Source organism: Hyperolius riggenbachi, chromosome 6, assembly GCF_040937935.1.
Source record: "Hyperolius riggenbachi isolate aHypRig1 chromosome 6, aHypRig1.pri, whole genome shotgun sequence".
Taxonomy (NCBI): Eukaryota; Metazoa; Chordata; class Amphibia; order Anura; family Hyperoliidae; genus Hyperolius; species Hyperolius riggenbachi.
The window spans coordinates 29,520,713-29,542,275 of record NC_090651.1 but is presented as its reverse complement, the minus strand read 5'-3'; the positions used below and the strand labels follow the sequence as shown (position 1 = coordinate 29,542,275).

General features: G+C 42.4%; 1 protein-coding gene across 9 annotated transcripts in view; it reads right to left on the bottom strand.

Moving 5' to 3' along the window:
* The window catches only part of ELAVL4 (ELAV like RNA binding protein 4), a 233,653-nt gene that overhangs the window by 106,751 nt on the left and 105,339 nt on the right, over positions 1–21,563 (bottom strand). For 8 of the 9 annotated variants that reach the window (XM_068239053.1, XM_068239055.1, XM_068239058.1 and 5 more), the window contains exon 2: positions 217–457. In XM_068239053.1, the coding sequence (XP_068095154.1) occupies positions 217–457 (241 nt within the window). Of the gene's footprint in view, positions 1–216; positions 458–2,938; positions 3,003–21,563 lie in introns of those variants that run through there. The other variant, XM_068239059.1, reaches the window with a different exon arrangement.

Here is a 21,563-nt window from a genome sequence, read left to right as displayed (position 1 = left end):
CTGACTGAAAACCCCTGACTGAAGACTCCAGACTGAAGACTCCTGACTGAAGACCCCTGACTGAACCCCTGACTGAAAACCCCTGACTGAAGACTCCAGACTGAAGACCCCTGACTGAAGACCCCTGACTGAACCCCTGACTGAAGACACCTGACTGAAGACCCCTGACTGAAGACCCCTGACTGAAGGTGGATACCAGCGATGACACGAACATACCTGTGATTTTGTCCCGCACCAGTTTGCAGGATTCTATCTCCCCAATGCTGCCGAACAGACTCCTGAATTCTTCCTGTGTCATATTTTGTGGCAAGTAGTTGACTATGAGGTTAGTTTTGCTGTCGTCTGTGGCTGCCCCTGTCTGCATAGGCGAGGGACAGTTCCTACTGTTGCTTGATGGTCCATTGCTCGTATTGGAAGTTGGGCCATTCGACACCTGAGGTTCCATGGTGCTAATTATCTGCAAAGCAAACACAGAGAGGATGGTGGTCAATTACTCTCACTGCAAACTCAAGTCAGCAAGAGGAGAAGTCCAGGAAGTAACTGACACAGAATAAAATTAGATATGACACAACCTGACATTTTCATGTTTAAACAGCCATGACAGGTAACATGGAATGATGAATGTGTAGATTGACTTAGATTATTAGACAACTATCTGCACTTTCACCATTCTTCCTTTCTATACAATAATTAAGAACATGTATGTAGGGTGACAGGAAATTTAAGCTCCGGCGCGCAGGGGCACCCCAAACTTCTGTGATATTTATTGTGTACAATGGCAAAGATGGAGCAGTAATAAGCAGGTAAACAGTGTAGAGGGATAGTTAGAGCTAGGCATTGGTGAGGGGTAGGTTAGGGTTAGGTATCATTTGGGAAGATCGGCTAGGATTAGGCAATGATAGATGGGATGGCTCATGTAAGAAAAAGGTTAGGTTTAGTGACACTAAGGCCTCTTGCACACTGCAAGCGATTCCGATTCAGATTCCACTTTTTAATCGGTTTTTACATGCGATTCAGATTCCGATTTGCAGTGTGCAGGGAGCAAACTTCAAATCGGAATCGGATGTAAAAAACGATTAAAAAGCGGAATCTGAATCGGAATCGCTTGCAGTGTGCAAGAGGCCTAAAACATTTAGTAAAATGTATGTTTATTTTACTATCAGAATTACCACTGACTAATAGTAGAATATAGAGAATCTTACCGATAGTCTACTAGCACCCAAATTACTGCCGTACCCTTCCCTTCCGCTGCACCCACCATCTCTCTACATTTTGGTCCCGAGTCTTCCTCTATGTCATGTGACCTTCCATGACATGCAGAAGACAAAGGCAGAAGTAAAGAGCAGGCAGCTGCATTGGAGGAGTACAGATAGCGGATACAGCAATAAGATGCCAGCACCGCTGTTACACTTCTCTGCATAAGGCAGGCGGGTAAGTACAATGGCAACCAACTACCAGGGGAGCACAGGAGAATGAAGTCATGCCACTGTCCCTGTCAGACCCTCCCCCGTGGTTTCAGGGGCTACTGCTCTGGCATTTTTGCCACTGCTCCTCCCAGTGTCTACATAAAAGGTTTAAATAAGAGCTGTAAGAGATGGGGGCAAGTTGACTAAATAGGGGTAAAACTTACAATGAAAGAGCAACTCAAATGATACAAACAAAAGGCACATAATGTATATAACAAGAGATGGGCTATTTAGGCAGCACCAATTACGCAGTTTGCATAAATGTTGGCAAACTGTGCTAAGCTGTATGCAGATGTACATTTTACTGCTGTCAACTGAATCTGCCCCATGGTTTCTTATTGCAGGCTGAGTAGTGTGACTTTTACAAAGAAACTTGCAAAAGTGTAGAGATTTTCTGTCACAAATAGAGCAGGGAGGAGCTTCAAAGCTGTAGTGCTGGTCACAAAGGGTTAATATCTGTCAACCATGGGAGGAGCTAGACTGGGTCAGGTGATCAGCTCTGTGCTAAGGGGCAAACCTACAATGCACAAAATGTTGTGCCTTACAACTAATGCAAATGTATTTTTATATGTGTTAAAACGTGTAACTAGGGATGAATACAATAAGCACAGGACACCATAATATGGGATTTTAAATGGCTGACGATTTAAAAATGGCTTCCCCAGCTTCTCTAATCAATGCACTGAATGAATGAAAATTGCTGCCTTAGAACAGAAAATATTTATCACTTACCACATTATTAATAATTGTCATTTTGACATAATTTTGACATAATCAGTTTCGACATGATGCCTAACATAGCAAAATACAGCATAAAACAAGCAGGAAGACAGGGAAATAGTATCTTAAAGGGACACAAGTAAAAAAAAATGAGTTTTACTCACCTGGGGCTTCCAATAGCCCCCTGCAGCTGTCCGGTGCCCTCGCCGTCTCCCTCCGATCCTCCTAATCCTGCCGGCAGCCACTTCCTGTTTCAGTGACAGGAGCTGACAGGCTGGGGACGCGAGTGATTCTTCGCGTTCCTGGCCACAATAGCGCCATCTATGCTGCTATAGCATATATCATATACCATATAGCAGCATAGAGGGTGCTAATGTGTCTGGGAACGCGAAGAATCACTCGCGTCCCCAGCCTGTCAGCTCCTGTCACCGAAACAGGAAGTGGCTGCTGGCAGGGCCAGGAGGATTGGAGGGAGACGGCGAGGGCACCGGACAGCTGCGGGGGGCTATTGGAAGCCCTAGGTGAGTAAAACTCATTTTTTTTGTTTGACTTAAGTGTCCCTTTAAATACTAAATTCCATATTGTGCTTTTGTTTGTCTAATTCATGACATTTATTTGGCTTGTAGCAATAAGAGAGATACCGTAGTTTGAATGAAAACACTACAAACAAAAACACTACAAATACAGTGAATACTAAAAAACTAATAAAAGACATAAAGATAAGCTGTACACATACATACAGACACACTTACTGCCCCTCCCCCAGTAGTGGACACACTTTTCTAGGGCAAGTGGATTAGGCACGATGTTCCACTTGCCCCACTGATGATGAAACACACATTAGTGCTGGTAACAAAAACTGAGGGAGACCCCTACATCTTTCTGCTTGTTACCAGCTGATGTGGCAAGTGGTGGGAGTAGTATAGCTGTTCCCACATTGGCCTCAATTCACTAAGCTTATCTCCTGTCTTTAACCATTTAAGGACCAGCAGTCTCTGGGCACTTAAAGACCAGAGACCGCTCGTCCAATCCCGACAAAATCCTGACGAATCGCCGCACAAACCCGCCGCAACCGCCGTCATCTCCGCTCGCCGAGACCCCCAGGACATAGACTCTGCCGTCTCTATGACGGCAGAGTCATGTGAGCCGGTCAGGAGCCGCTTTCATTGGCTCCTGACCCTGTTTTTCAATGTAAGCCAATGGGAACGGCTTACATTGAAAGACAGGGCCAGGAGCCAATGAAATCGGCTCCTGACCGGCTCACATGACTCTGCCGTTATAGAGACAGGCAGAGCCTGTGAGATGCAGCGAGAATCGTCGGGTTTGAGCGGCGCGATCAGCGTGGAGCAGCGGAAACGGCGGATGCGCGCCGCAGACAGTGATTGAGATCTACGCCCTGCCAGCCAAAAGCCCACCAAAACAGGGCGTAGATCTCAATCACTGCGGTCCTTAAATGGTTAATAACTCTTCTGAGCTGTTTCTACAGTTATCTCCATGGTGATAACTGTAGAAACAGCTCAGAAGAGTTATTAAAGACAGGAGATAAGCTTAGTGAATTGAGGCCATTGTCATTTAATTTAATTTACTTATCTATCTATTATCATTTTGGGAATTCCGAATGAATTCTAAATTTCAAGAATTCCAACTTTGTTTTGTAAAATTGTGAATTTGGAATTTATTGCAAGTATATTTTTGAACTAGCCATAATGTTCAATATGGTAAGTGCAAATTTGTGAAAACACAGGTATAGTCAGAATATATTATAAATTCGCTTAGCATTTTCGCATACAATTTTCACATCTTTATATTGACTTCTCACATAGAATGTTTGCATTAATTTCCCCTTAGCATTTATCACTAGCTGTGCAAAATACGTTGGTACATTACACAAAGGAAATTTGACATTACTTTCAGAATTTCAGTATGATCGCACCAACTCACACATGTATCAAGAGTCCCGTAAGGTACCAGAGCTAACTGCAAACCCATTAACGAGAAATTGTCGTGAAGATAACATCATAAATAAAAATGCTCAATTTTTACAATATTCATTTACAAATGATTTAGTCAGTGTTCGCCCATTATAAAATATAAACCTCATCCATATTTATATTTCGAAATTTACATTGCATGTTTAGCACTGGCAGGCGATCTCTGCAGAATGTTTGGTTATAGAGAGTTCTAAAGCCAGTAGAAAATATACCTATTCTCCCAGAATATTTGGGAGGGGGAGATAATTTCCCACACCTAGTCAACCTAGGCTAAACACCACTGGGTGGGTGGGGTTACATACTAAAACATAGAGAAATGCACCCTGTATGCATTTATAGAGTGCAGCCTGTCTAACTCCCCCCTCATTTGTGACTAATCACCCCCATAATTTGGTAATTTGATCGCTCAGCTTAGTCAGCTCAGGAATCTCCTCTGCCATGGCACAGCAGCTAATTTGTAAACACAGGATGTTAACCATGAAAGATTTATTGCTGGATTAATATATAGCTGTACCAAATAAATGTTTTTCTTTAAAGGTTTTTCTTTAAAGGTTATTGTGATGTTGCTTATCTTTTAGAGCAGAGAGGAAGTTCTGAGTTCAGGTCCACTTTAAGGTGGTCTGGAACTCCGACATAACATTCAATAAAAATGTGTTTTTTCCTACTTTTTATTACTCATACAGTTATCATATTTGCTTCTGTGTATAAATAATATTGTCTGTTTACAAGTTACAAGTTTCCAAAGTGTAGTTTATCTTGCCCTGAAACCTGCCATTGAATTTTAGTCAAACTGCTTTTTATTATATATTAACATCTTCTAATGAGCTGTTCTGAGCTGTTTGTGTGCTTGAAGCACAGAAAGCTTCACAGAGAGCTCCTTTTCACCTGTTACACTGTGTTTACACACATGTATCAACATTGGAATGCAAACAAAGATACTGTTATCTCCAGTTTGGATGCGGATTTGAAGCCGAATAGCAAGGAAAAGTGCTTTGTTTAACCATTCCAGTGTTCTGCTAAAAAAAAAAATCTGGGATAGTAGCTTTCAAGTTGTGGGGGATCTTTTAGAGCAAAGCAGAAATGCTGACTTTCAGACCACTTTAAGTCAGCCCATGTGTGAGGAAAAAAATGAGAGCTACTTTAACTTTAATCAGAGTGTTCCTTCCTCGTAGTTTATTCAGTCAGTACAAACCAGGCTGTGTTCTGCACACTACTAGTCAGCACAATAATGTCCCTGCAAGGTACAGACAGTAACAAGAGCTGGAGACCAGCCTGGCTGCGACTGAAATGCAAATACAGCATTAATATCCTGCCTTCCAAGATCTATCTTTTTTTTCCCCCCTGTTTTGCTGCCCTTGACAATCTGTGATAAAAATAAACAGCTATCAGTGAAAATGCAGATCCTGCAAATGAAAGACCTTCTCCAGCTGATTAGCAGCGTTTTTGTCTGGATTTCAGCCAGATAAGCAGTAATAAGGTTATATTATGTAAGAAACAGTATGGGGTTGATGAAATGGTAAAAGGCAGAAGGCGACTAACGACCCGCCGCTTCATCCTCACTCGTCACGATCTGGATGTCAGCAGCGTTTCTTTCATTCAACGTAATAATGTGTCCTGTTTATTTCCTGTGGCATGTAAATATAGGGCTAAAAGTGCATCCATCCAAATGAATAAAGTATATAAAACGCGTCACGTAGCGAGCTCAAAAGCCACTCGTACGCAGTCACAAGCCCATATTGTGTATATCATAGAGATGTAAGTGTCAGATAACACACACAGCCTGTTTATCGACTACCTTCAGCTCCTCTTTGTTAAGGTGGCCACACACTGGTTGATTTGCCATCAGATCGACCAACAGATAGATCCCTCTCTGATCAAATCTGATCAGAGAGGGATCATATGGCTGCCTTTACTGCAAACAGATTGTGAATCGATTTCAGCATGAAATCGATTCACCATCTGTGAAGCTGCCGCCGCCCCCCCCCCCCCCCCCCATACATTACCTGATCCGGCTGGCGCGAGTCCCCCGGTCTCTGCTGTCTTCTTCTCCGCGCTCGGCTCCACCTTCACTTCACTTCCTGCCCGGGGAAGTTTAAACAGTAGAGGGCACACTACTGTTTAAACTTCCTGTCGGGACAGGAAGACGTGAAGCCTGCCGGAAGCCAGCGGAAAAGGAGCAGGTAATGTATTGCCGCTAGCGTCGGTCATTTGAACGCCGCTATCGACGCACTCCCGACCCGCCAGCGATTGAGCGAAATCTTCCGCACGGACGGAACGACGGGAATTATCGATTTTGGACGGAAATCGATCGTTCGGTCAGCGTTTGCGCAACAATTTCACAGCAGATTTGATCACAGTGACGAATCTGCTGTATATTGGTGGAAAAATCGTTAGGTGTATGGGCCCCTTTAGGCAAAAACATACCATCACAAACAGAGACCCCCCAGCTCAAAGTGGACTTGACCGGAACTATTGTATAAGACACAAGGAAAACAGAGAGAAATGCACCCTGTGTGTTTTTAGAGAGAAGAGCCTGTCTAATTCCCTCTCAACTGTAAAGTAATCACAAGTAAAAGTAATCATAAGTGTAATTTCATCTCTCAACTGCGTCAGCACAAAAATTCGACAGTCCTCTGCAGGCAGCGCTAATATGTAAACACAGGATGTTAACCCTTTGTCTGCTTATATGAAAGCAGGAAGTAGACACACTGCAGATTTATTGCAGGAGTTCTGTAAGCTGTAACAAAGAAATGTTTTTTCTTTAAAGGTTATTATTATGTTGCTTATCTTTTAGAGCAGAGAGGAAGATCTGTGTTCAGGTCCGCTTTAAAGTGAACCTAAAGCCGATAAAAAAAAATGAGATTAACTCACCTGGGGCCTCCCTCAGCCCCCTGCAGCCGATCGGTGCCCTCGCAGCTCCGCTCCGATGTCCCAGGACCCGCCGGTGAGCACTTCCGGTTTCGCCGTCACCGGCCGACAGGCATGGGAACGCGAGTGATTGTTCGCGTTCCCAGCCTGTATATCGCCCCCTATGCTGCTATTGCGGCCAGGAGGCCGCAATAGCAGCATAGGGGACGATATACAGGCTGGGAACGCGAACAATCACTCGCGTTCCCATGCCTGTCGGCCGGTGACGGCGAGTGACGGCGAAACCGGAAGTGCTCGCCGGCGGGTCCTGGGACATCGGAGCGGAGCTGCGAGGGCACCGATCGGCTGCAGGGGGCTGAGGGAGGCCCCAGGTGAGTTAATCTCATTTTTTTTTATCGGCTTTAGGTTCACTTTAAGTGCCAATTGGCAGGTTTGGTGAAATTGGCTAAAACATAACTTTTGTTATATTCACAGTAAGGCAACGATTCTCAACTCTTTATAAGAAATGACACGTAGTCTAACTGATATGTGCTATTAGGCAAACTGTGAGAATCCGCTCAGCTGCCTGCGCAGGCAGGCAGCCTTTTGACCATTGTTTAGGTTTGCTTGCTGCAGGACTCTGGAAAGGAGACCTTCTGTCAGTTGTGCAGCTTGTGTTGCTGAGGGATTTGCATACATTAGTCATGCAAATCCGTTACCTGCCTTCTTTTGATGACTGGCACTATAAAAGCATTCTGCTCCCAGAATGCTTTGCTGGACATTTCCCTTCCATGGTCTGTTCCTGATGGACACTGCTGGAGTGTCAGCCATTGCCATCTAGTATAGTTAATTCCTGGGGGTTGCTTTAGGCTCCCCTTCTAGTCCAGTCAGGTTGTATTATCTGTTTTGCCTGTTCCGTCTGTCTTGTGTTTGGATCGTACAAGCCCTAGCGTTAGCGGCTGTGGATCCTTCTGATTGAGTCTGGAGTGTAGGTTGAAACAGCGGTTGTTTCTGCCTACCTCATCTGTTCTGTCTGCCGTGTGTTTGGATCGCACTCGCCCTAGCGCTAGTGCTGGGGATCCTTCTGTTCTGTCTCCTGGGATCGCGCTAGCCACTTTTCGCTAGCGCTGGGGATCGTTCTGTTCTGTCTTCTGGGATCGCGCTAGCCACTTTTAGCTAGCGCTGGGGATCCTTCTGTTCTGTCTTCTGGGATCGCGCTAGCCACTTTTCGCTAGCGCTGGGGATCCTTCTGTCGCTTGTCCCTGTTTTCGTGTGTCTGTCTTGTCTGCTGCGCTTGCTGGAGGCTCGGTGAGGTAACCGTTAAGCAAGCGCTCGCGTCCTCAGTTTCATGTTTGTCTGTTAATGGTTAGTTAGGCGTGCTTGTCTCTATTGTGCTTATCACGTGGAGACCGCGCATAACCGCGTGCACTGTTGCGAATGAGTGCGGTGTTCGCGGTTAGCTAGTGTTTGTTATTTTCCGTATTTCCTTATTGTATTATTTGCTGTGCCTTTGCTACTCCTTGCTGTACCTTGTGTCACGTCTGGCGATCGCACCTCTTGCGATCGCGTTCCTGCTTCTTATCTGCTGTGGTGTGTGCACAGTCGCGGATTGGCGACTAATTTTATGCACACACACACAATCTGTCTCTGTGCTCACTCTCAACCGCTTCTCTTGCGATTGCGTTTCTTCCCTTCGTACAATTCCTGTCTGGCGTGTGTGGTAGGGCAGAGGAGCTGTTCCTCTGCACTCCACAGCTCCACCTGCCGACAGGAATTTCCCTCTGCAGGTGCATAGCACCTAGCCTGGGTGTCCTCAATTATACGCTTGTGGAGGAAATCCGCCGCGTCAGCGCACGTCTGGTGCGCTGACCACGGAGACGATTCCGCAATCTTTACACAAACAGAACGAATGAGGTAGGAGCTGTATTCAAATTAACCCATACCCTACTAGAGCTCATGCGGGTGGTTTCTTACTAATAATCTAAACTGTTTACTCTAAAAACAATAAAGTGATCCCAAATGTTTCGTCTCTAAAATGGGGCTTTGTCAGGGGTGTGTTAGATAAACTGCAAAACAGAAAAGTGCATATAAATAATCACATTCAGTTCATTAGAAATAAAGACATTCCTATAACTGAGACCTATGTGGTCTGGCCCTGGCTGGCTATGACACTTTAGGTTCCCCCATATGATGATTAAAATCAGCCTTATCTTATTTTTGTTTAAGTAAGAACAAGTCTGACACGAGCATAACATCCAAAACTATAATAAAAATAAAGGTGCTTTATAGAAAGGTGATATAGCCCATCATGGTTCACTATGTTCCTTTGATGTAGTGGACCTGATAATCCATGGAACATATGTCAGGACAATGTTAATGTCATAGAATATTTTGATACTGTAAGCACCCAAATAAATTAAAACAGAATATAACCCTGCATTTCATCTTTGCTCTAAAACATTATTTACAGCATATTATATGCAACCAGCATTTTTTTTTTTACTAGACCAGCATTTGAAGGGTTACACACAGAGCTTGAAAGTTGAGTGCAGTGAATTGCAGATGCAATCCAAACTTTAGATAATGTTATCTTGTGTTTACTTAAATGTATCAAGTGAGGAATGTGACGCATTCTCTGACTGTGGAGAAGCTGCTGGAGACAGAGAGACACTGAAAGCATGTCTGCCTGCAAAACAGCAACGAATAAAACCAGTTATTAATAAAATGCAAAGTCAGCTCACAAAGCAAAAAACTACTTTTGGAAACCTATGACTTATAAATGAATAATAATACTTATGCACAAAAGCAAATATGATAACTGTATGGCATATACCGCTTTAATATTTTTCCTATCAACAATATTAGTTGTGTCTGTTATTGTTCACTAAACAATACCAGTAAAAAAAATAACTTTAGCCTTTCCAGCTTCTAGCCAGTGAAGTTTGTTGGGTACTTGTGAGATGGATCCCTTTCGAAGGACCTCAAAGCTTGTTTGGGGTTTTTGTGGAACCTTATCATTATTATTATTATTATTATTTATTTATATAGCGCCAACATATTCCGCAGCGCTTTACAAAGCACAATAAGACGACAAGGGGAACATAGATACAACTAACAAATGTACAGCAGAGTTCCAAGCAGCACAAGGTCATTACAAGGACCTCTGAGAATGAAAAGTAAGGATACATTGGGAGCTACTAAATGCAATCATCATGTAACAGGAATAGAAAAGAGGGAAAATAGAGTGATACTCAGAAAAGTGGGTTGCCTGCCACACAATCACCATCACAGGTGGAGACTGTTGTAACCCATCCCTACTAGGCTTTAGAAGCTCACTGGATTCCCTACACTTGCCTACAGAAAAGTCTTCTTGGATAGAAGTCACTGACCAAAAAACTACATGCAGTACAGCTGTTATTGTAAATGACAAGTAATACCAGGAAACCTGTGCAAACACCACAATTGCTGCACTCAGTTGCCACACACACTAAGCCACTGCCCACAACTGCTCCGCCCGCACTAAGCTGGCGCCCCTAGGTGCTTCCAGGTCCCTGCATATTTACAACCTTTAGTTAAAGGAATACTGTAGGGGGGTCAGGGGAAAATGACTTGAACTTACCCGGGGCCTCTAATGGTCCCCCGCAGACATCCTGTGTTGGCACAGCCACTCACCGATGCTCCGGCCCCGCCTCCAGTTCACTTCTGGAATTTCAGACTTTAAAGTCTGAAAACCACTGCGCCTGCGTTGCCGTGTCCTCGATCCCGCTGATGTCATCAAGAGCGCACAGCGCAGGCCCAGTATGGTCTGTGTCTGCGCAGTACACTCCTGGTGACATTAGCGGGAGCGAGGACACGGGTGTGCAGGCGCAGTAGTTTTCTGACTTTAAAGTCAGAAATTCCAGAAGTGAACAGGAGGCGGGGCCGGAGCATCGTGAGTGGCTGCGCCAACACAGGATGTCTGCGGGGGACCATTAGAAGCCCCGGGTAAGTTCAGCTCATTTTCCCCCGACCCCCCTACAGTATCCCTTTAACATATAGGATGAGTTTGAAATAAAAGTGGTCAAAATCCTTGTAATAGAAAAGATGACAGCTACCAGGTTGTCATGGTGATCTTTCAGCATGCATGTCCATGCATACTTACAACCGTGGATAAGTATTTATATATCTAAAAGGCAGTTGTAATATGCATATTACACCAGCCTGTGTAATGACAGGGGGGGGTGTGTCTGTATGTGTAAGTGTGTGGGGCACGCACACGCATGTGCAGGAGGATGCATATGGCGGGAGTGCAAGGGCGGTGCACACGGCGGGGGGAATCTTTAAAGACTCAGGGGATTACTGGTTATAGATAAACTATAAAAGCTTTTAATAAAGTTTATACTGCCTAATACAGTAGCAATAAAATGTATGTGAGCCCTCTGGAACTATATGGATTTCTGCACAAATTGATCATAAAATGTGGTCTGAAACAAAAAAACGCCTTCTGGAGAGTCCTGACCTCAATCCAATTGAGATGCTGTGGCATAACCTCAAGAAAGCGATTTACACCAAACATCCCAAGAATATTGCTGAACTGAAACAGTTCTGTAAAGAGGAATGGTCAAGAATTAGGAAACGTTTGGTTGAAGTTATTGCTGCCAAAGGAGGTTCAACCAGTTATTAAATCTAAGGGTTCACATACTTTTTCCACCTGCACTGTGAATGTTTACATAGTGTGTTCAATAGAAACATGGAAACATTTAATTATTTGTGTGGTATTAGTTTAAGCAGACTGTGATTGACGTGATTGATTTTATGACACATTTGTGCAGAAATTCATATAATACCAAAGGGTTCACATACTTTTTATTGCTACTGAATGGTGTCCCCAGGCTGTTTGAGTCACCAACTGGAAAGGGAGAAAGGGTGTAAAATAAAATAGAATTTTCCCATAAATACACATTTTTGATAAAATAAGAACTTTTTTTTAAAATGTATTTTCTCATGCCCCATTAACGTCAGTGCATTTTTTTCACATGCATGCTCATACATTTTCACACATACAGTTTACTCATCTGAGCGAAAATGTGTTTTTCATGTCCACAGGCTTCAATTCAATTTTTGAAAATACGTTTTCTCCTGCCTATATACTTTCATGACTATTCTCAATTGTGTGGAAACGTGACATTTACACAACAATGATGGCGAAACGAAAGTGGCCAATATTCACTCATCACTAGCTACAAACACCCAGCTGTAACTTGGCAGTGCATTTTATCTGAGGCCAATTGCTAATATAAAGCTATTTATGTAAAGATATTTAGAAAAAAAGACACACCCCATGTATGTACAAGTACAGAGCAATGCTGAGCGTGCCAGCACTAGCCATGCTGTTTATTCTAAGGAAGGAATATAAACTAAAGAGTAATCCCACACTACTGCCAGTATAGCCAACAGTCTTAGGGTACGTTTCCACTGTGTTCAGCATGCATCCTGCGAAACGCAATGCTGGCAAAGCTGTCAAGCGTTTCACAGCCAAATCCCTCTAGCCGCGCTATGCACCTCTATGGGATTTGGAAAAGTTATACGAGATTATGCTGTGTACCATCAGATTTTTCCCCGCCCACAAATTCGGATGCTCTGTGTTAAAGAGACGCTGAAGCGAAAAAAAAAGATGATATAATGAATTGGTTGTGTAGTACGGATAATTACTAGAACATTAGTAGTAAAGAAAATATTCTCATATTTTTTATTTTCAGTGATATAGTTTTTTTTATAACATTGCCCCATTCTCTAATATTTGCAGTTTACACACTACTCAGCATTCTAAATGATTTTACAGAGCAGGCTAGTAAACTTTTGAACTGTCCTCCACAGAAACAAAAACAATACAGTGCCAGACACTTGAGATAATAAGCTTCAGAAGATGCAGCTCTATGCGACTTTGAAAGTCGTGGAGCTCAATGCCTCTTTTGCATAGATAACAATTGAAGTTTCTTATCTTGACCTGTACTGGAAACAATATTAGACTTATGTCTCTGCTCCTAATGTTTTATTTCTTAGCTGTACTACACATACAAATCATTATATCATAATTTTTTTTTTGCTTCAGTGTCTCTTCAACTTAGGCTGCCAAATTCCATCCAAATTTGTGGACGGGCAATCGGCCCGGTTTCACACCTAGCCTTATAGCGTGGAGTGCCACAGGCTGGAAGAAGTGAATGATGCCTCTCTTTAAAGTGAACCAGAGACAAAGCATCCTCATGTATTTTACCATATATATCAGTGTGAACATTAGAGAAAACACCTACTCTACTCTCTGTTTCATTATTTACTGTTCAAATTGCTTCTTATCAGCCCATATAAAATCCCAGACTGAGCATTCAGTCTAGCTTTGCTATAATGACTCAGCTATAATGATTTCTGAGAAGAGCCACAAGGGGGCAGGCTTAGGCTTGAAAAGACAGCACAGAAGACAGACTCAGCTATAAAGATTCCTGAACAAAACCAGACTGAATGCTCAGTCGGGGATTTTATCAGGGCGGATAAGAAGCAATCTGAACAGTAAATAATGAAACCGAGAGCAGGGTAGGTGTTTTCTCTAATGTTCCCACTGATATATATGGTAAAATACATGAGGGTGTTTCATCTCTGGTTCTCTTTAAATAAATCAATCAAGTATAAGCACCTCTTTGGTTACAACTTAACTGTGATGGATAAAACAATGCCAACATTTCGAGACCTTGTACGGTCTCTTTTTCAAGATGTATTGTTTTTGACAATAATCTGGCAGGCTGGTAGGAGCGCAAACAGTGATTCAGGGGATTCTTGCTGTCAAGCAGTGTATGTAGTCCAGACGGCAGCGGAAAAGTGCTTGATTATACTTGTTTGATGGTTAAGGAAGGAAGCTGAAGTGGGCCATTCAATCCCAAAAATTATGCTGACCCGCCAACAGGGGAACTGATCTGCCCCAATATTTTGTTTCACTTTAAATAGACAAACAGGCCCTTATTCAATTCACTTTTTCTAGTAAGTTTTCCCCTAAGAGATATTTTTTCATCTTGTTTAACCCTTTAGCAGCCAATTTATTTAAAGGCTTGCAAGAGCTCCAGACCAATTTATTTTAGCACATTTTTATTTCTTATTTGTTACATTTCCCTGTTTCTAATTAGTACTGCCTGAATGTGTATTTATGGGCACTTGTCACTAGGGGGCAGTGTGAGACAATAACAGAGGACTTCTGCAGTCAGTTTCTATATTTTCTGCTAGTAGAGAGAGATATCAAAGCATCCCAAGAATTTACAGCACAACGACTTCTGCCAACTGAGGTCAAAAGCAGCGAACTTATCTCAAACAAGATAACTCTACTAAAGCTGCCAATAGGTTAAAATAACTTGTCAGCACTCTGCAAATGAAATATTACCAAAAAGTAGGAAAAACAGTACTGTCAAAATTAATCTTAGTATTTTCTTAATTGCTTGTGGCCTAAAAGTCATTCTATTGATAATGTGTAAGACTATCACCAAGGAGAAAACTTAGGAGAACAAGTGAATTGAATAAGGCTACAAAGTATGACTTAGAACATTTTACTAGAATCACGGAAACAAGACAGAGCTCGGAATCCAGAGACAGGAAGTGATGCAGGCAAATAACAAAATCTCTGCACAGCTTAACACTAGAAAGTGATAATCCCGCAGAAAGCTGCCAGTCACTGTAATGACAACATCCACCCAGCACGCTATCACACTCCATTCAAATTGGCTTCTAAGAGACAGGTGCAGATAGATAATGATGCAGAGAGGATTCTCGGCTGTTTGTGGACCGGGCGATTAGTGCATCCAGTTTATGCTCACATTCCAATCATGCTGCCCTCATTAGAAGCATCTTGCTAAGTGGTTCATGTGATCCAAGCAGTTGAGTTTACACATTTACACCGCTGCCGCTTAACTGATCAGTAGTTTGTGATTCAACATTACACTTGAATAGTTCCATTTTGTGTTGAACCATAATCTACAATCTATCTTAGGCATGGGCAAACTTGGCTCTCCAGCAGTTAAGGAACTACAAGTCCCACAATGCATTTGCCTTTATGAGTCATGACTGTGGCTGTAAGACTCCTGCAATGGATTGTGGGACTTGTAGTTCCTTAGCAGCTGGAGGGCCAAGTTTGCCCATGCCTGATCTAGCCCTTTAAATGAAATATATATATATTGATTTATTTTCTATTTCCTTTTTTTAATTTAATGTCTATTTTTTCTCTTTTTTTTTTAAATAGCAAAATATGAGGGCCCATATGCAATTAACTTTTTCTCGAGTTTTCTCTTAGGTGAGATTTTTGCATCTTTTCAATAAATGCCTTTCAAAGCCAATGGGTACCAATTAAAAAAAAAAAAGTCAGATACTCACCTAAGGAGAGGGAAGGCTCGGTCCTAATGAGACTTCCCTCTCCTCTCCCGGTGCCCGGTCCCGCTCAGGATCCCCCGTAACAGTATTCGACCAGTTCGGTCAAATACTGCCACTTCGGAGGTCTTCAGGAGCACTCGGGCTCCCGAAGACGGGCCGCTCCATACTGCGCATGCACGAGTGCCCTCTATGACGCACTCGCGCGGGTCTATGACGCACTCGCACGTGCGCAGTATGGAACGGCCTGTCTTCGGGAGCCCGGGTGCTCCCGTAGACTTCCAAAGTCCCCCGCGGCGGGGGATTTGAACGGAGGATCCACATTAGGACCAAGCCTTCCCTCTCCTTAGGTGAGTATCTGACTTTTTTTTTTAATCGGTAATCATTCACTTTAAACCACAAGCAGGCAAGAAAATACTCCAAATAATTTTGATAGTACTGTTTTACTTACTTTTTGGTACTGTTTCAATTTGCAAAGTGCTAACAAGTTATTTTAATCACTTCAGGGCCAGATGGCACTGGCCTCTTAAGGACCAGAGCTGCCCTTTCCCTATTAGTAAACATTCATCACTGTGATTGGTTTACAGTGATCACAGGGTCAGCAGCCAATTAAATTGACTCCTGACTGGCGCACAGAGCTCTGTGGGCTGCAGCGACATTTAAGCAGAGCGAACAGTGAGAGCAACACAATTGCGCAGCATGACTAATTGAAATCTACTCCTTTGCAGGTTTAACAGGCAGCTACCAAACAGGGCATGGATTTTAATCACTGCTGTCTGGAGAGAAGATGAAAAATTATCTACTAGGCGATAACTCAGGAGAAAAAGTTAATTGCATATGGGCCGCAGTCTTGCATGTGAATCTTAAATATTCAATTAGGGCTAGGACCATCTAAAGCACTTCTGGCAGCCTTTTTGAACCACAGTCAATCGCCCACGAGCCTAAAAAAATGCTTTGCCAATGAAAGTCAATAGAGGGGCCCTACTAGACTGCGATTATAGATGAGGACATGCAGAATTTTGGAAGCGATTGCACTCCGATATTGGTGTGCTGAAAAAATGGTTGAACAAAGGGATTTGTGATTGATTTCCAAGTGTTTGTACTACCCAGAATCACCTTTCCCCCAAATCCTTTGCAAAGCACTAATCGCAATCACTCTCAAATCGCTAGCACAAAAATAAAAACATTAAAAACTTCAAAAATCACAGGAAATTGCTCCTAAAATCTCTTACAAAATGCTAAGAAAAATTAGAGATTGCAATAGCAATTTGCAAGTCCCTGTTTAATGAGTCCAAGATTTTTTTTTCCTTAGTTTCCAATAGCATGGAAACTGGCTACAAAATCAAGGATTTTTTATGTGTTGCTGTTTCTGCTATTGTTTGAGATATGTCCCCCATCATGTCTGCACAGAAAGCAATAGAAATTCTCACAGATGGGGATACAGAACAACAACAAAAGTCTAAAAGAGGTCCTAAGCTGATACAACTCAATCTATCACAAAAATATTGTTGTGTTTTTTCCCCCTGGGATTGACATTGAACATATCCATCAGGTACTTCATTATTTTCAACAACCACTTCTTACTTTGTGGTAACCTGCATAGCCAATAGGAACAAAGCTGATTGGAGGAAGGAGTCTGCCATTCCCATTGGATTTATTAGGGTTCAGTGTTAAAGATAGATAAACAAAATAAAAATAAAGTTATTTCATAATACAGTAAACAGTAAATTAACAAACATTTTCTAACTGGGTTGTCTTAATTTTATACCGTTGCCAGCACCCGACACATACAAAATATACATAGGCATTATGGTATAGCTATTCAATTAAAAACATAAGAGAAATGTCAGCTTAGTATATAAGAATGGCTATAAAAAAGCAAAGCATTTTAAAGTTTACCTCCAGAAACAGTTTTACTTTAGCTTTGGATGGGGAAAATAGCGCTAAGAGACATTTGTGAGGTTTTTGTTGTTGTTGTTGTTGTTGTTGTTAGTTTTTGTTAGTTTTTTTTTTTACTGTTTGTACACTCGTTTGGGAGATTTTCCTTCCACAAGACATAAAACCTACTTTTTCGAGCAGGAAAACTCTCATCAAGTTATTACTTCTGTCCCAAGGCCTCTAGGGTTCATATGTAGTTCATGAGGGTCCGAGAGGACACAAACAACAATAAAACCTCAAAAGATGTGTTGTTTTTTTTATCTGACAAGTCTCAGATTGAAGTAATGTAACATAGACGATTGGCGACATAGATTGCAACAGCCCATTGCATGCTGTAAAGTAAAGGTCTGTACCTACTATGTGATTTTTCAGATGACTGGTGATTTTTGGAGCAACAAACGATTGTTTCTGCTATATCATGACATGGGTCCAGGGGCGCAATTACACGAACAATGTTTGGTGACATGTGGCAACAACAACCATCACAGCGGATCGGATATTTAAGATCCCCAACCACTCCCACTTAAAGTACCGTGATCACTTGAACTCTCATTCGCACCCATTGTGTGACCTTGCCTATACCCGCCAACAGGAAAATGAATTGGGGAACGATTGTCATTGGGGGACGTCGCTGTGATCCAACTTCCTGCTTTGTTAGGTGAGCATTCAGCTTAAAGCGGATCCGAGATGAAAAAGTAACTATAACAAAATAACTTGTCTATATATCTTATCTAAAGTTTAGATAGTTTACACAGCAAATCTAGCTGCAAACAGCTTTAAAAGTTTATGATTATTTATTCCTGTGATACAATGAGGACAGCCATGTTCTGTTTGTAACATTGTCACAGGCTGAGGGCTGGAGATGCTATCAGCTTGCCTGTGTGTAAAGGTTGGTTCACGCGGGCTTCTGACGAACTTTCGCTCGGCGCCACTTTTAAACGCCGGCGTTTAAATGCCAGAGTTTCGACGCTAGCTTTTGAAGGCTTTTAGGAAGCGTTCAAGGCTGCCAATTCTGGTCTTTGCTATTGTTTACTGGCGTTTACCGCCTCTGAAAGCAACATGTTGCTTTCAAGATGAGATGCAACGCAGGGATCTACCGCCAGGCTTTCAGGAAAGCCTGCAAAAGCCAGCTCTAAACGTTTCTATTCACTTGAATGGGACAGCGGTAGATACCAAAAAACGCTGCATCTGAAATGCAGCATTAAATGCCACAAAAATGCCTGTGTGAACCAGCCCTAAATTTAGTCCCCTCTGCTCCTCCCTCCTCCCCTCAGCCTCTGAAATCAATGGCTAGTAACCTCCTCCTTCTCCTGCCCAGACTGAGCTCCCATAAGCCCCTGCTACCTGTCATTGAGTGCCAAGGCTCTCTGAAAAGCTGTGGGTGAGTCTTGTTTAGTTTATAGGGAATTAGAGTATTAAAACAAAACAAAAAAAGTATTTGGCTTGAGGAATGCCCTAGAAAATATATGAAAGGAACACAATTATGCAATGAGTAAAAGTTTATCTCGGATCCACTTTAAGTGTGACCCTAGTGTTGTGGGCAAATGTGGGAGGGTTGTTAAAAAAATGCATCATCATTTCAACCAATCAAAAGTAGATAAAAAATCACAATACAATATCTGAATGTAATCTCGTTTGCCTATTGTGTATTCTGCCTTTTATCTAGTGTGTCTCTAACTAGCAGTAAAGAACCGGATTCTCTACAAAATCAGATACGTCTGATGGTGGAGCTATTGGAAGCTCTAGGGGGTGTTTTTTTATTTTTGGGTGCCATTTTAAGGTCAAACAAATCAGAATTGTAAATATATTCTTGAATAGGTGTCACTAAAGGAAATGTATAATAACAACGGGATGAATATTTTAAGCCCTGTCACACTGCATAAGGAGGATGCGGTTTGAGTTCAGGCTTAGGGCCGTATTCTATTCTAAAGTTGCCTCAGTAACAGAGTGCTCTCGTTTCCCAGAAATAGTAATTGTGTCTGCCTTTGCTGTCAGGCCTCGTGCACAGAAAGGCTCCCAGATGCCTCTCAGATGATAGGCGCCCCCGTTACATCTCTGCAGTCCCCCGGCAAGTCTCTTCTTCTAACCATGGAGATAATCAAACCTAATCCAAGCCCACCTGCATCTAGGCCGCTCACCTCCTGACCCTCTCCTTCCCGGCTCCCCCATCACCCTCCTCCGCGTTTACTGTCCCTGGTAATGGTACTTGTGAAGCTGCTTCCATTAGCCTGAAAAGAGAAATCTCTAAAAGTGTGTGTGACACCCAGCGCCTCTTCGCACCTGCTCTGCGGATCTGCTAATTTCACGCTTGCTGCTTCCTATCAGAAATCCTTGCAGACAGATTGAGGTTCCTTACCTTCCCCTGGTGTATATTAGTGTGGGTCACATGACCCTCTGAATCCTCATGCCAGTGCCTCGAATATGGATTTTGCATCCACACATTAACCCTTTCACTGCACAGGAAATGCAAGAAGGTTTAAAGATGATTCCTATACGAACCTAATTCTTGATGGAAATGTGTGTTTGTGTGAGTGTGTGCATGTGGATGTGTGTGTGTATGGATGTATGTATATATGCGTGTGTATATATATATATATATATATATATATATATATATATATATATATATATATATATATATACACACGCAATATATACGCAAGGTTGATCCGCTGGGTGGATCGCTTGGGGGTTGGCAGTCGTGAGGCCTCTGTACACACTTCTGATTATCAGATGAGGTTGTGGTTATCTCCCACCTTAATCGACTTTAATCAAGTGTGCTTTAGGTGGTAAGTGGAAAAAAAAAAAAAAAAAAAAACATGACTTGACTTTTTTTGTATTGTGGCCATGGTTTGAAATTCCAAAAAGGGTGGCGTGCCCCAAAAGAGGTAGTTGGATGTTTGAGACATGCAGTGTTCTTTAGCTGGCTACACTAAAGCCAATTGGTTTTCTCCACTTTCAAAGTGGTGAACATATTTTGGCGAACTATAATGTGTCAGGTTGTTCATCATTTATTAAATGTAGTTCTTCTCTGCACAAAGTGGTGATCTTTGCCAATCCTGTAAAATAACCAAGCCAAACATGATGCTCATGGACTTTTACTCTTTCACCCTGGTGTTTTAAATAAACACATCTTTATATATGTATTTATTTTTGAGGAGAGGAGGAGTCTCCAACTACTGTTTTGACTGATGAAAGTATGTGGGAAGTAGAATTCTGCTAGAACCGACAGGTTTTGGACCAGCTCATCTCCTTATGGGGGTTCTCAGAGTTTTCTTTATTTTCAAAATCACTTAGCTGAATGGCAGTTGCTCCGTCCAACTGCCAAAAAAGTATGCAGCGAGCAGGGAGGCCGGCTAACATGTTTGTTTAAATCTGTTTCAGGGAGTGTCTTAATAAAGAATAAAGGCCATGCTGAGAATCCACCATGAGGAGATGGGCTAGTCCAAAATCTGTCAGTTCTGTCAGATTTCTACTACCTACTGTAAGTGACAGCAACATAGTAGAAAAGTAATGTATAGCATATTTTGCTCTGGGAGAAATGAACTTCTTACTGGTATGTGTTTACATGTACTTTAAATGTTACGATTTTCGTGATAGTGGTCCTTTAAGGGTTATTATGCTGTGGCTAATCTTTTAGAGCAAAGAGGAAGTTCTGAGTTTAGTTCCACTTTAAAGCATTAGCCATTTGCTTAACCCTAACTCAACCTAAGCCACACCCTAACCTCCAACTGTGTCTAGTCTTAGTATCTAGTCTTAAAGAGTAACTGTCAGGCTGCAGAAGCTAATTTAAACCTCTATTCTCCTGTGTTAAACAGTTTAGAAGGAAGCCCAAAAGCCATTAGTGAAGATAAAAATCTCAGTTACCTTTGATGTGTGCTTATCAGCAAGGCTGTTAAAACCCAAGAGGACGCAAGCCGCATACTATACTGCAAAGCATTCTGGGGCCCTCCCCTCGGCTGCTAAGGAGACGTTACAGCAGCTTGTAATCAGTCCAGCGCGTAGCACTGATAAATCTCCGGGCAGAGTACACTGCAGGAGTCAGCTATTGTTCCTAGCCACATGGCTCATTAATATTCACTGCACACTGTGTTGTTCAAGTAGGAGCTTTTCTGTGATCAGGAAGCAGGCAGGACATGACGACACATTTGACAGAAAAACATGGAGCCTGCCATGAGCTGTCAGGAGCATCTATCTCTGCATATACTATATACAAATTCTG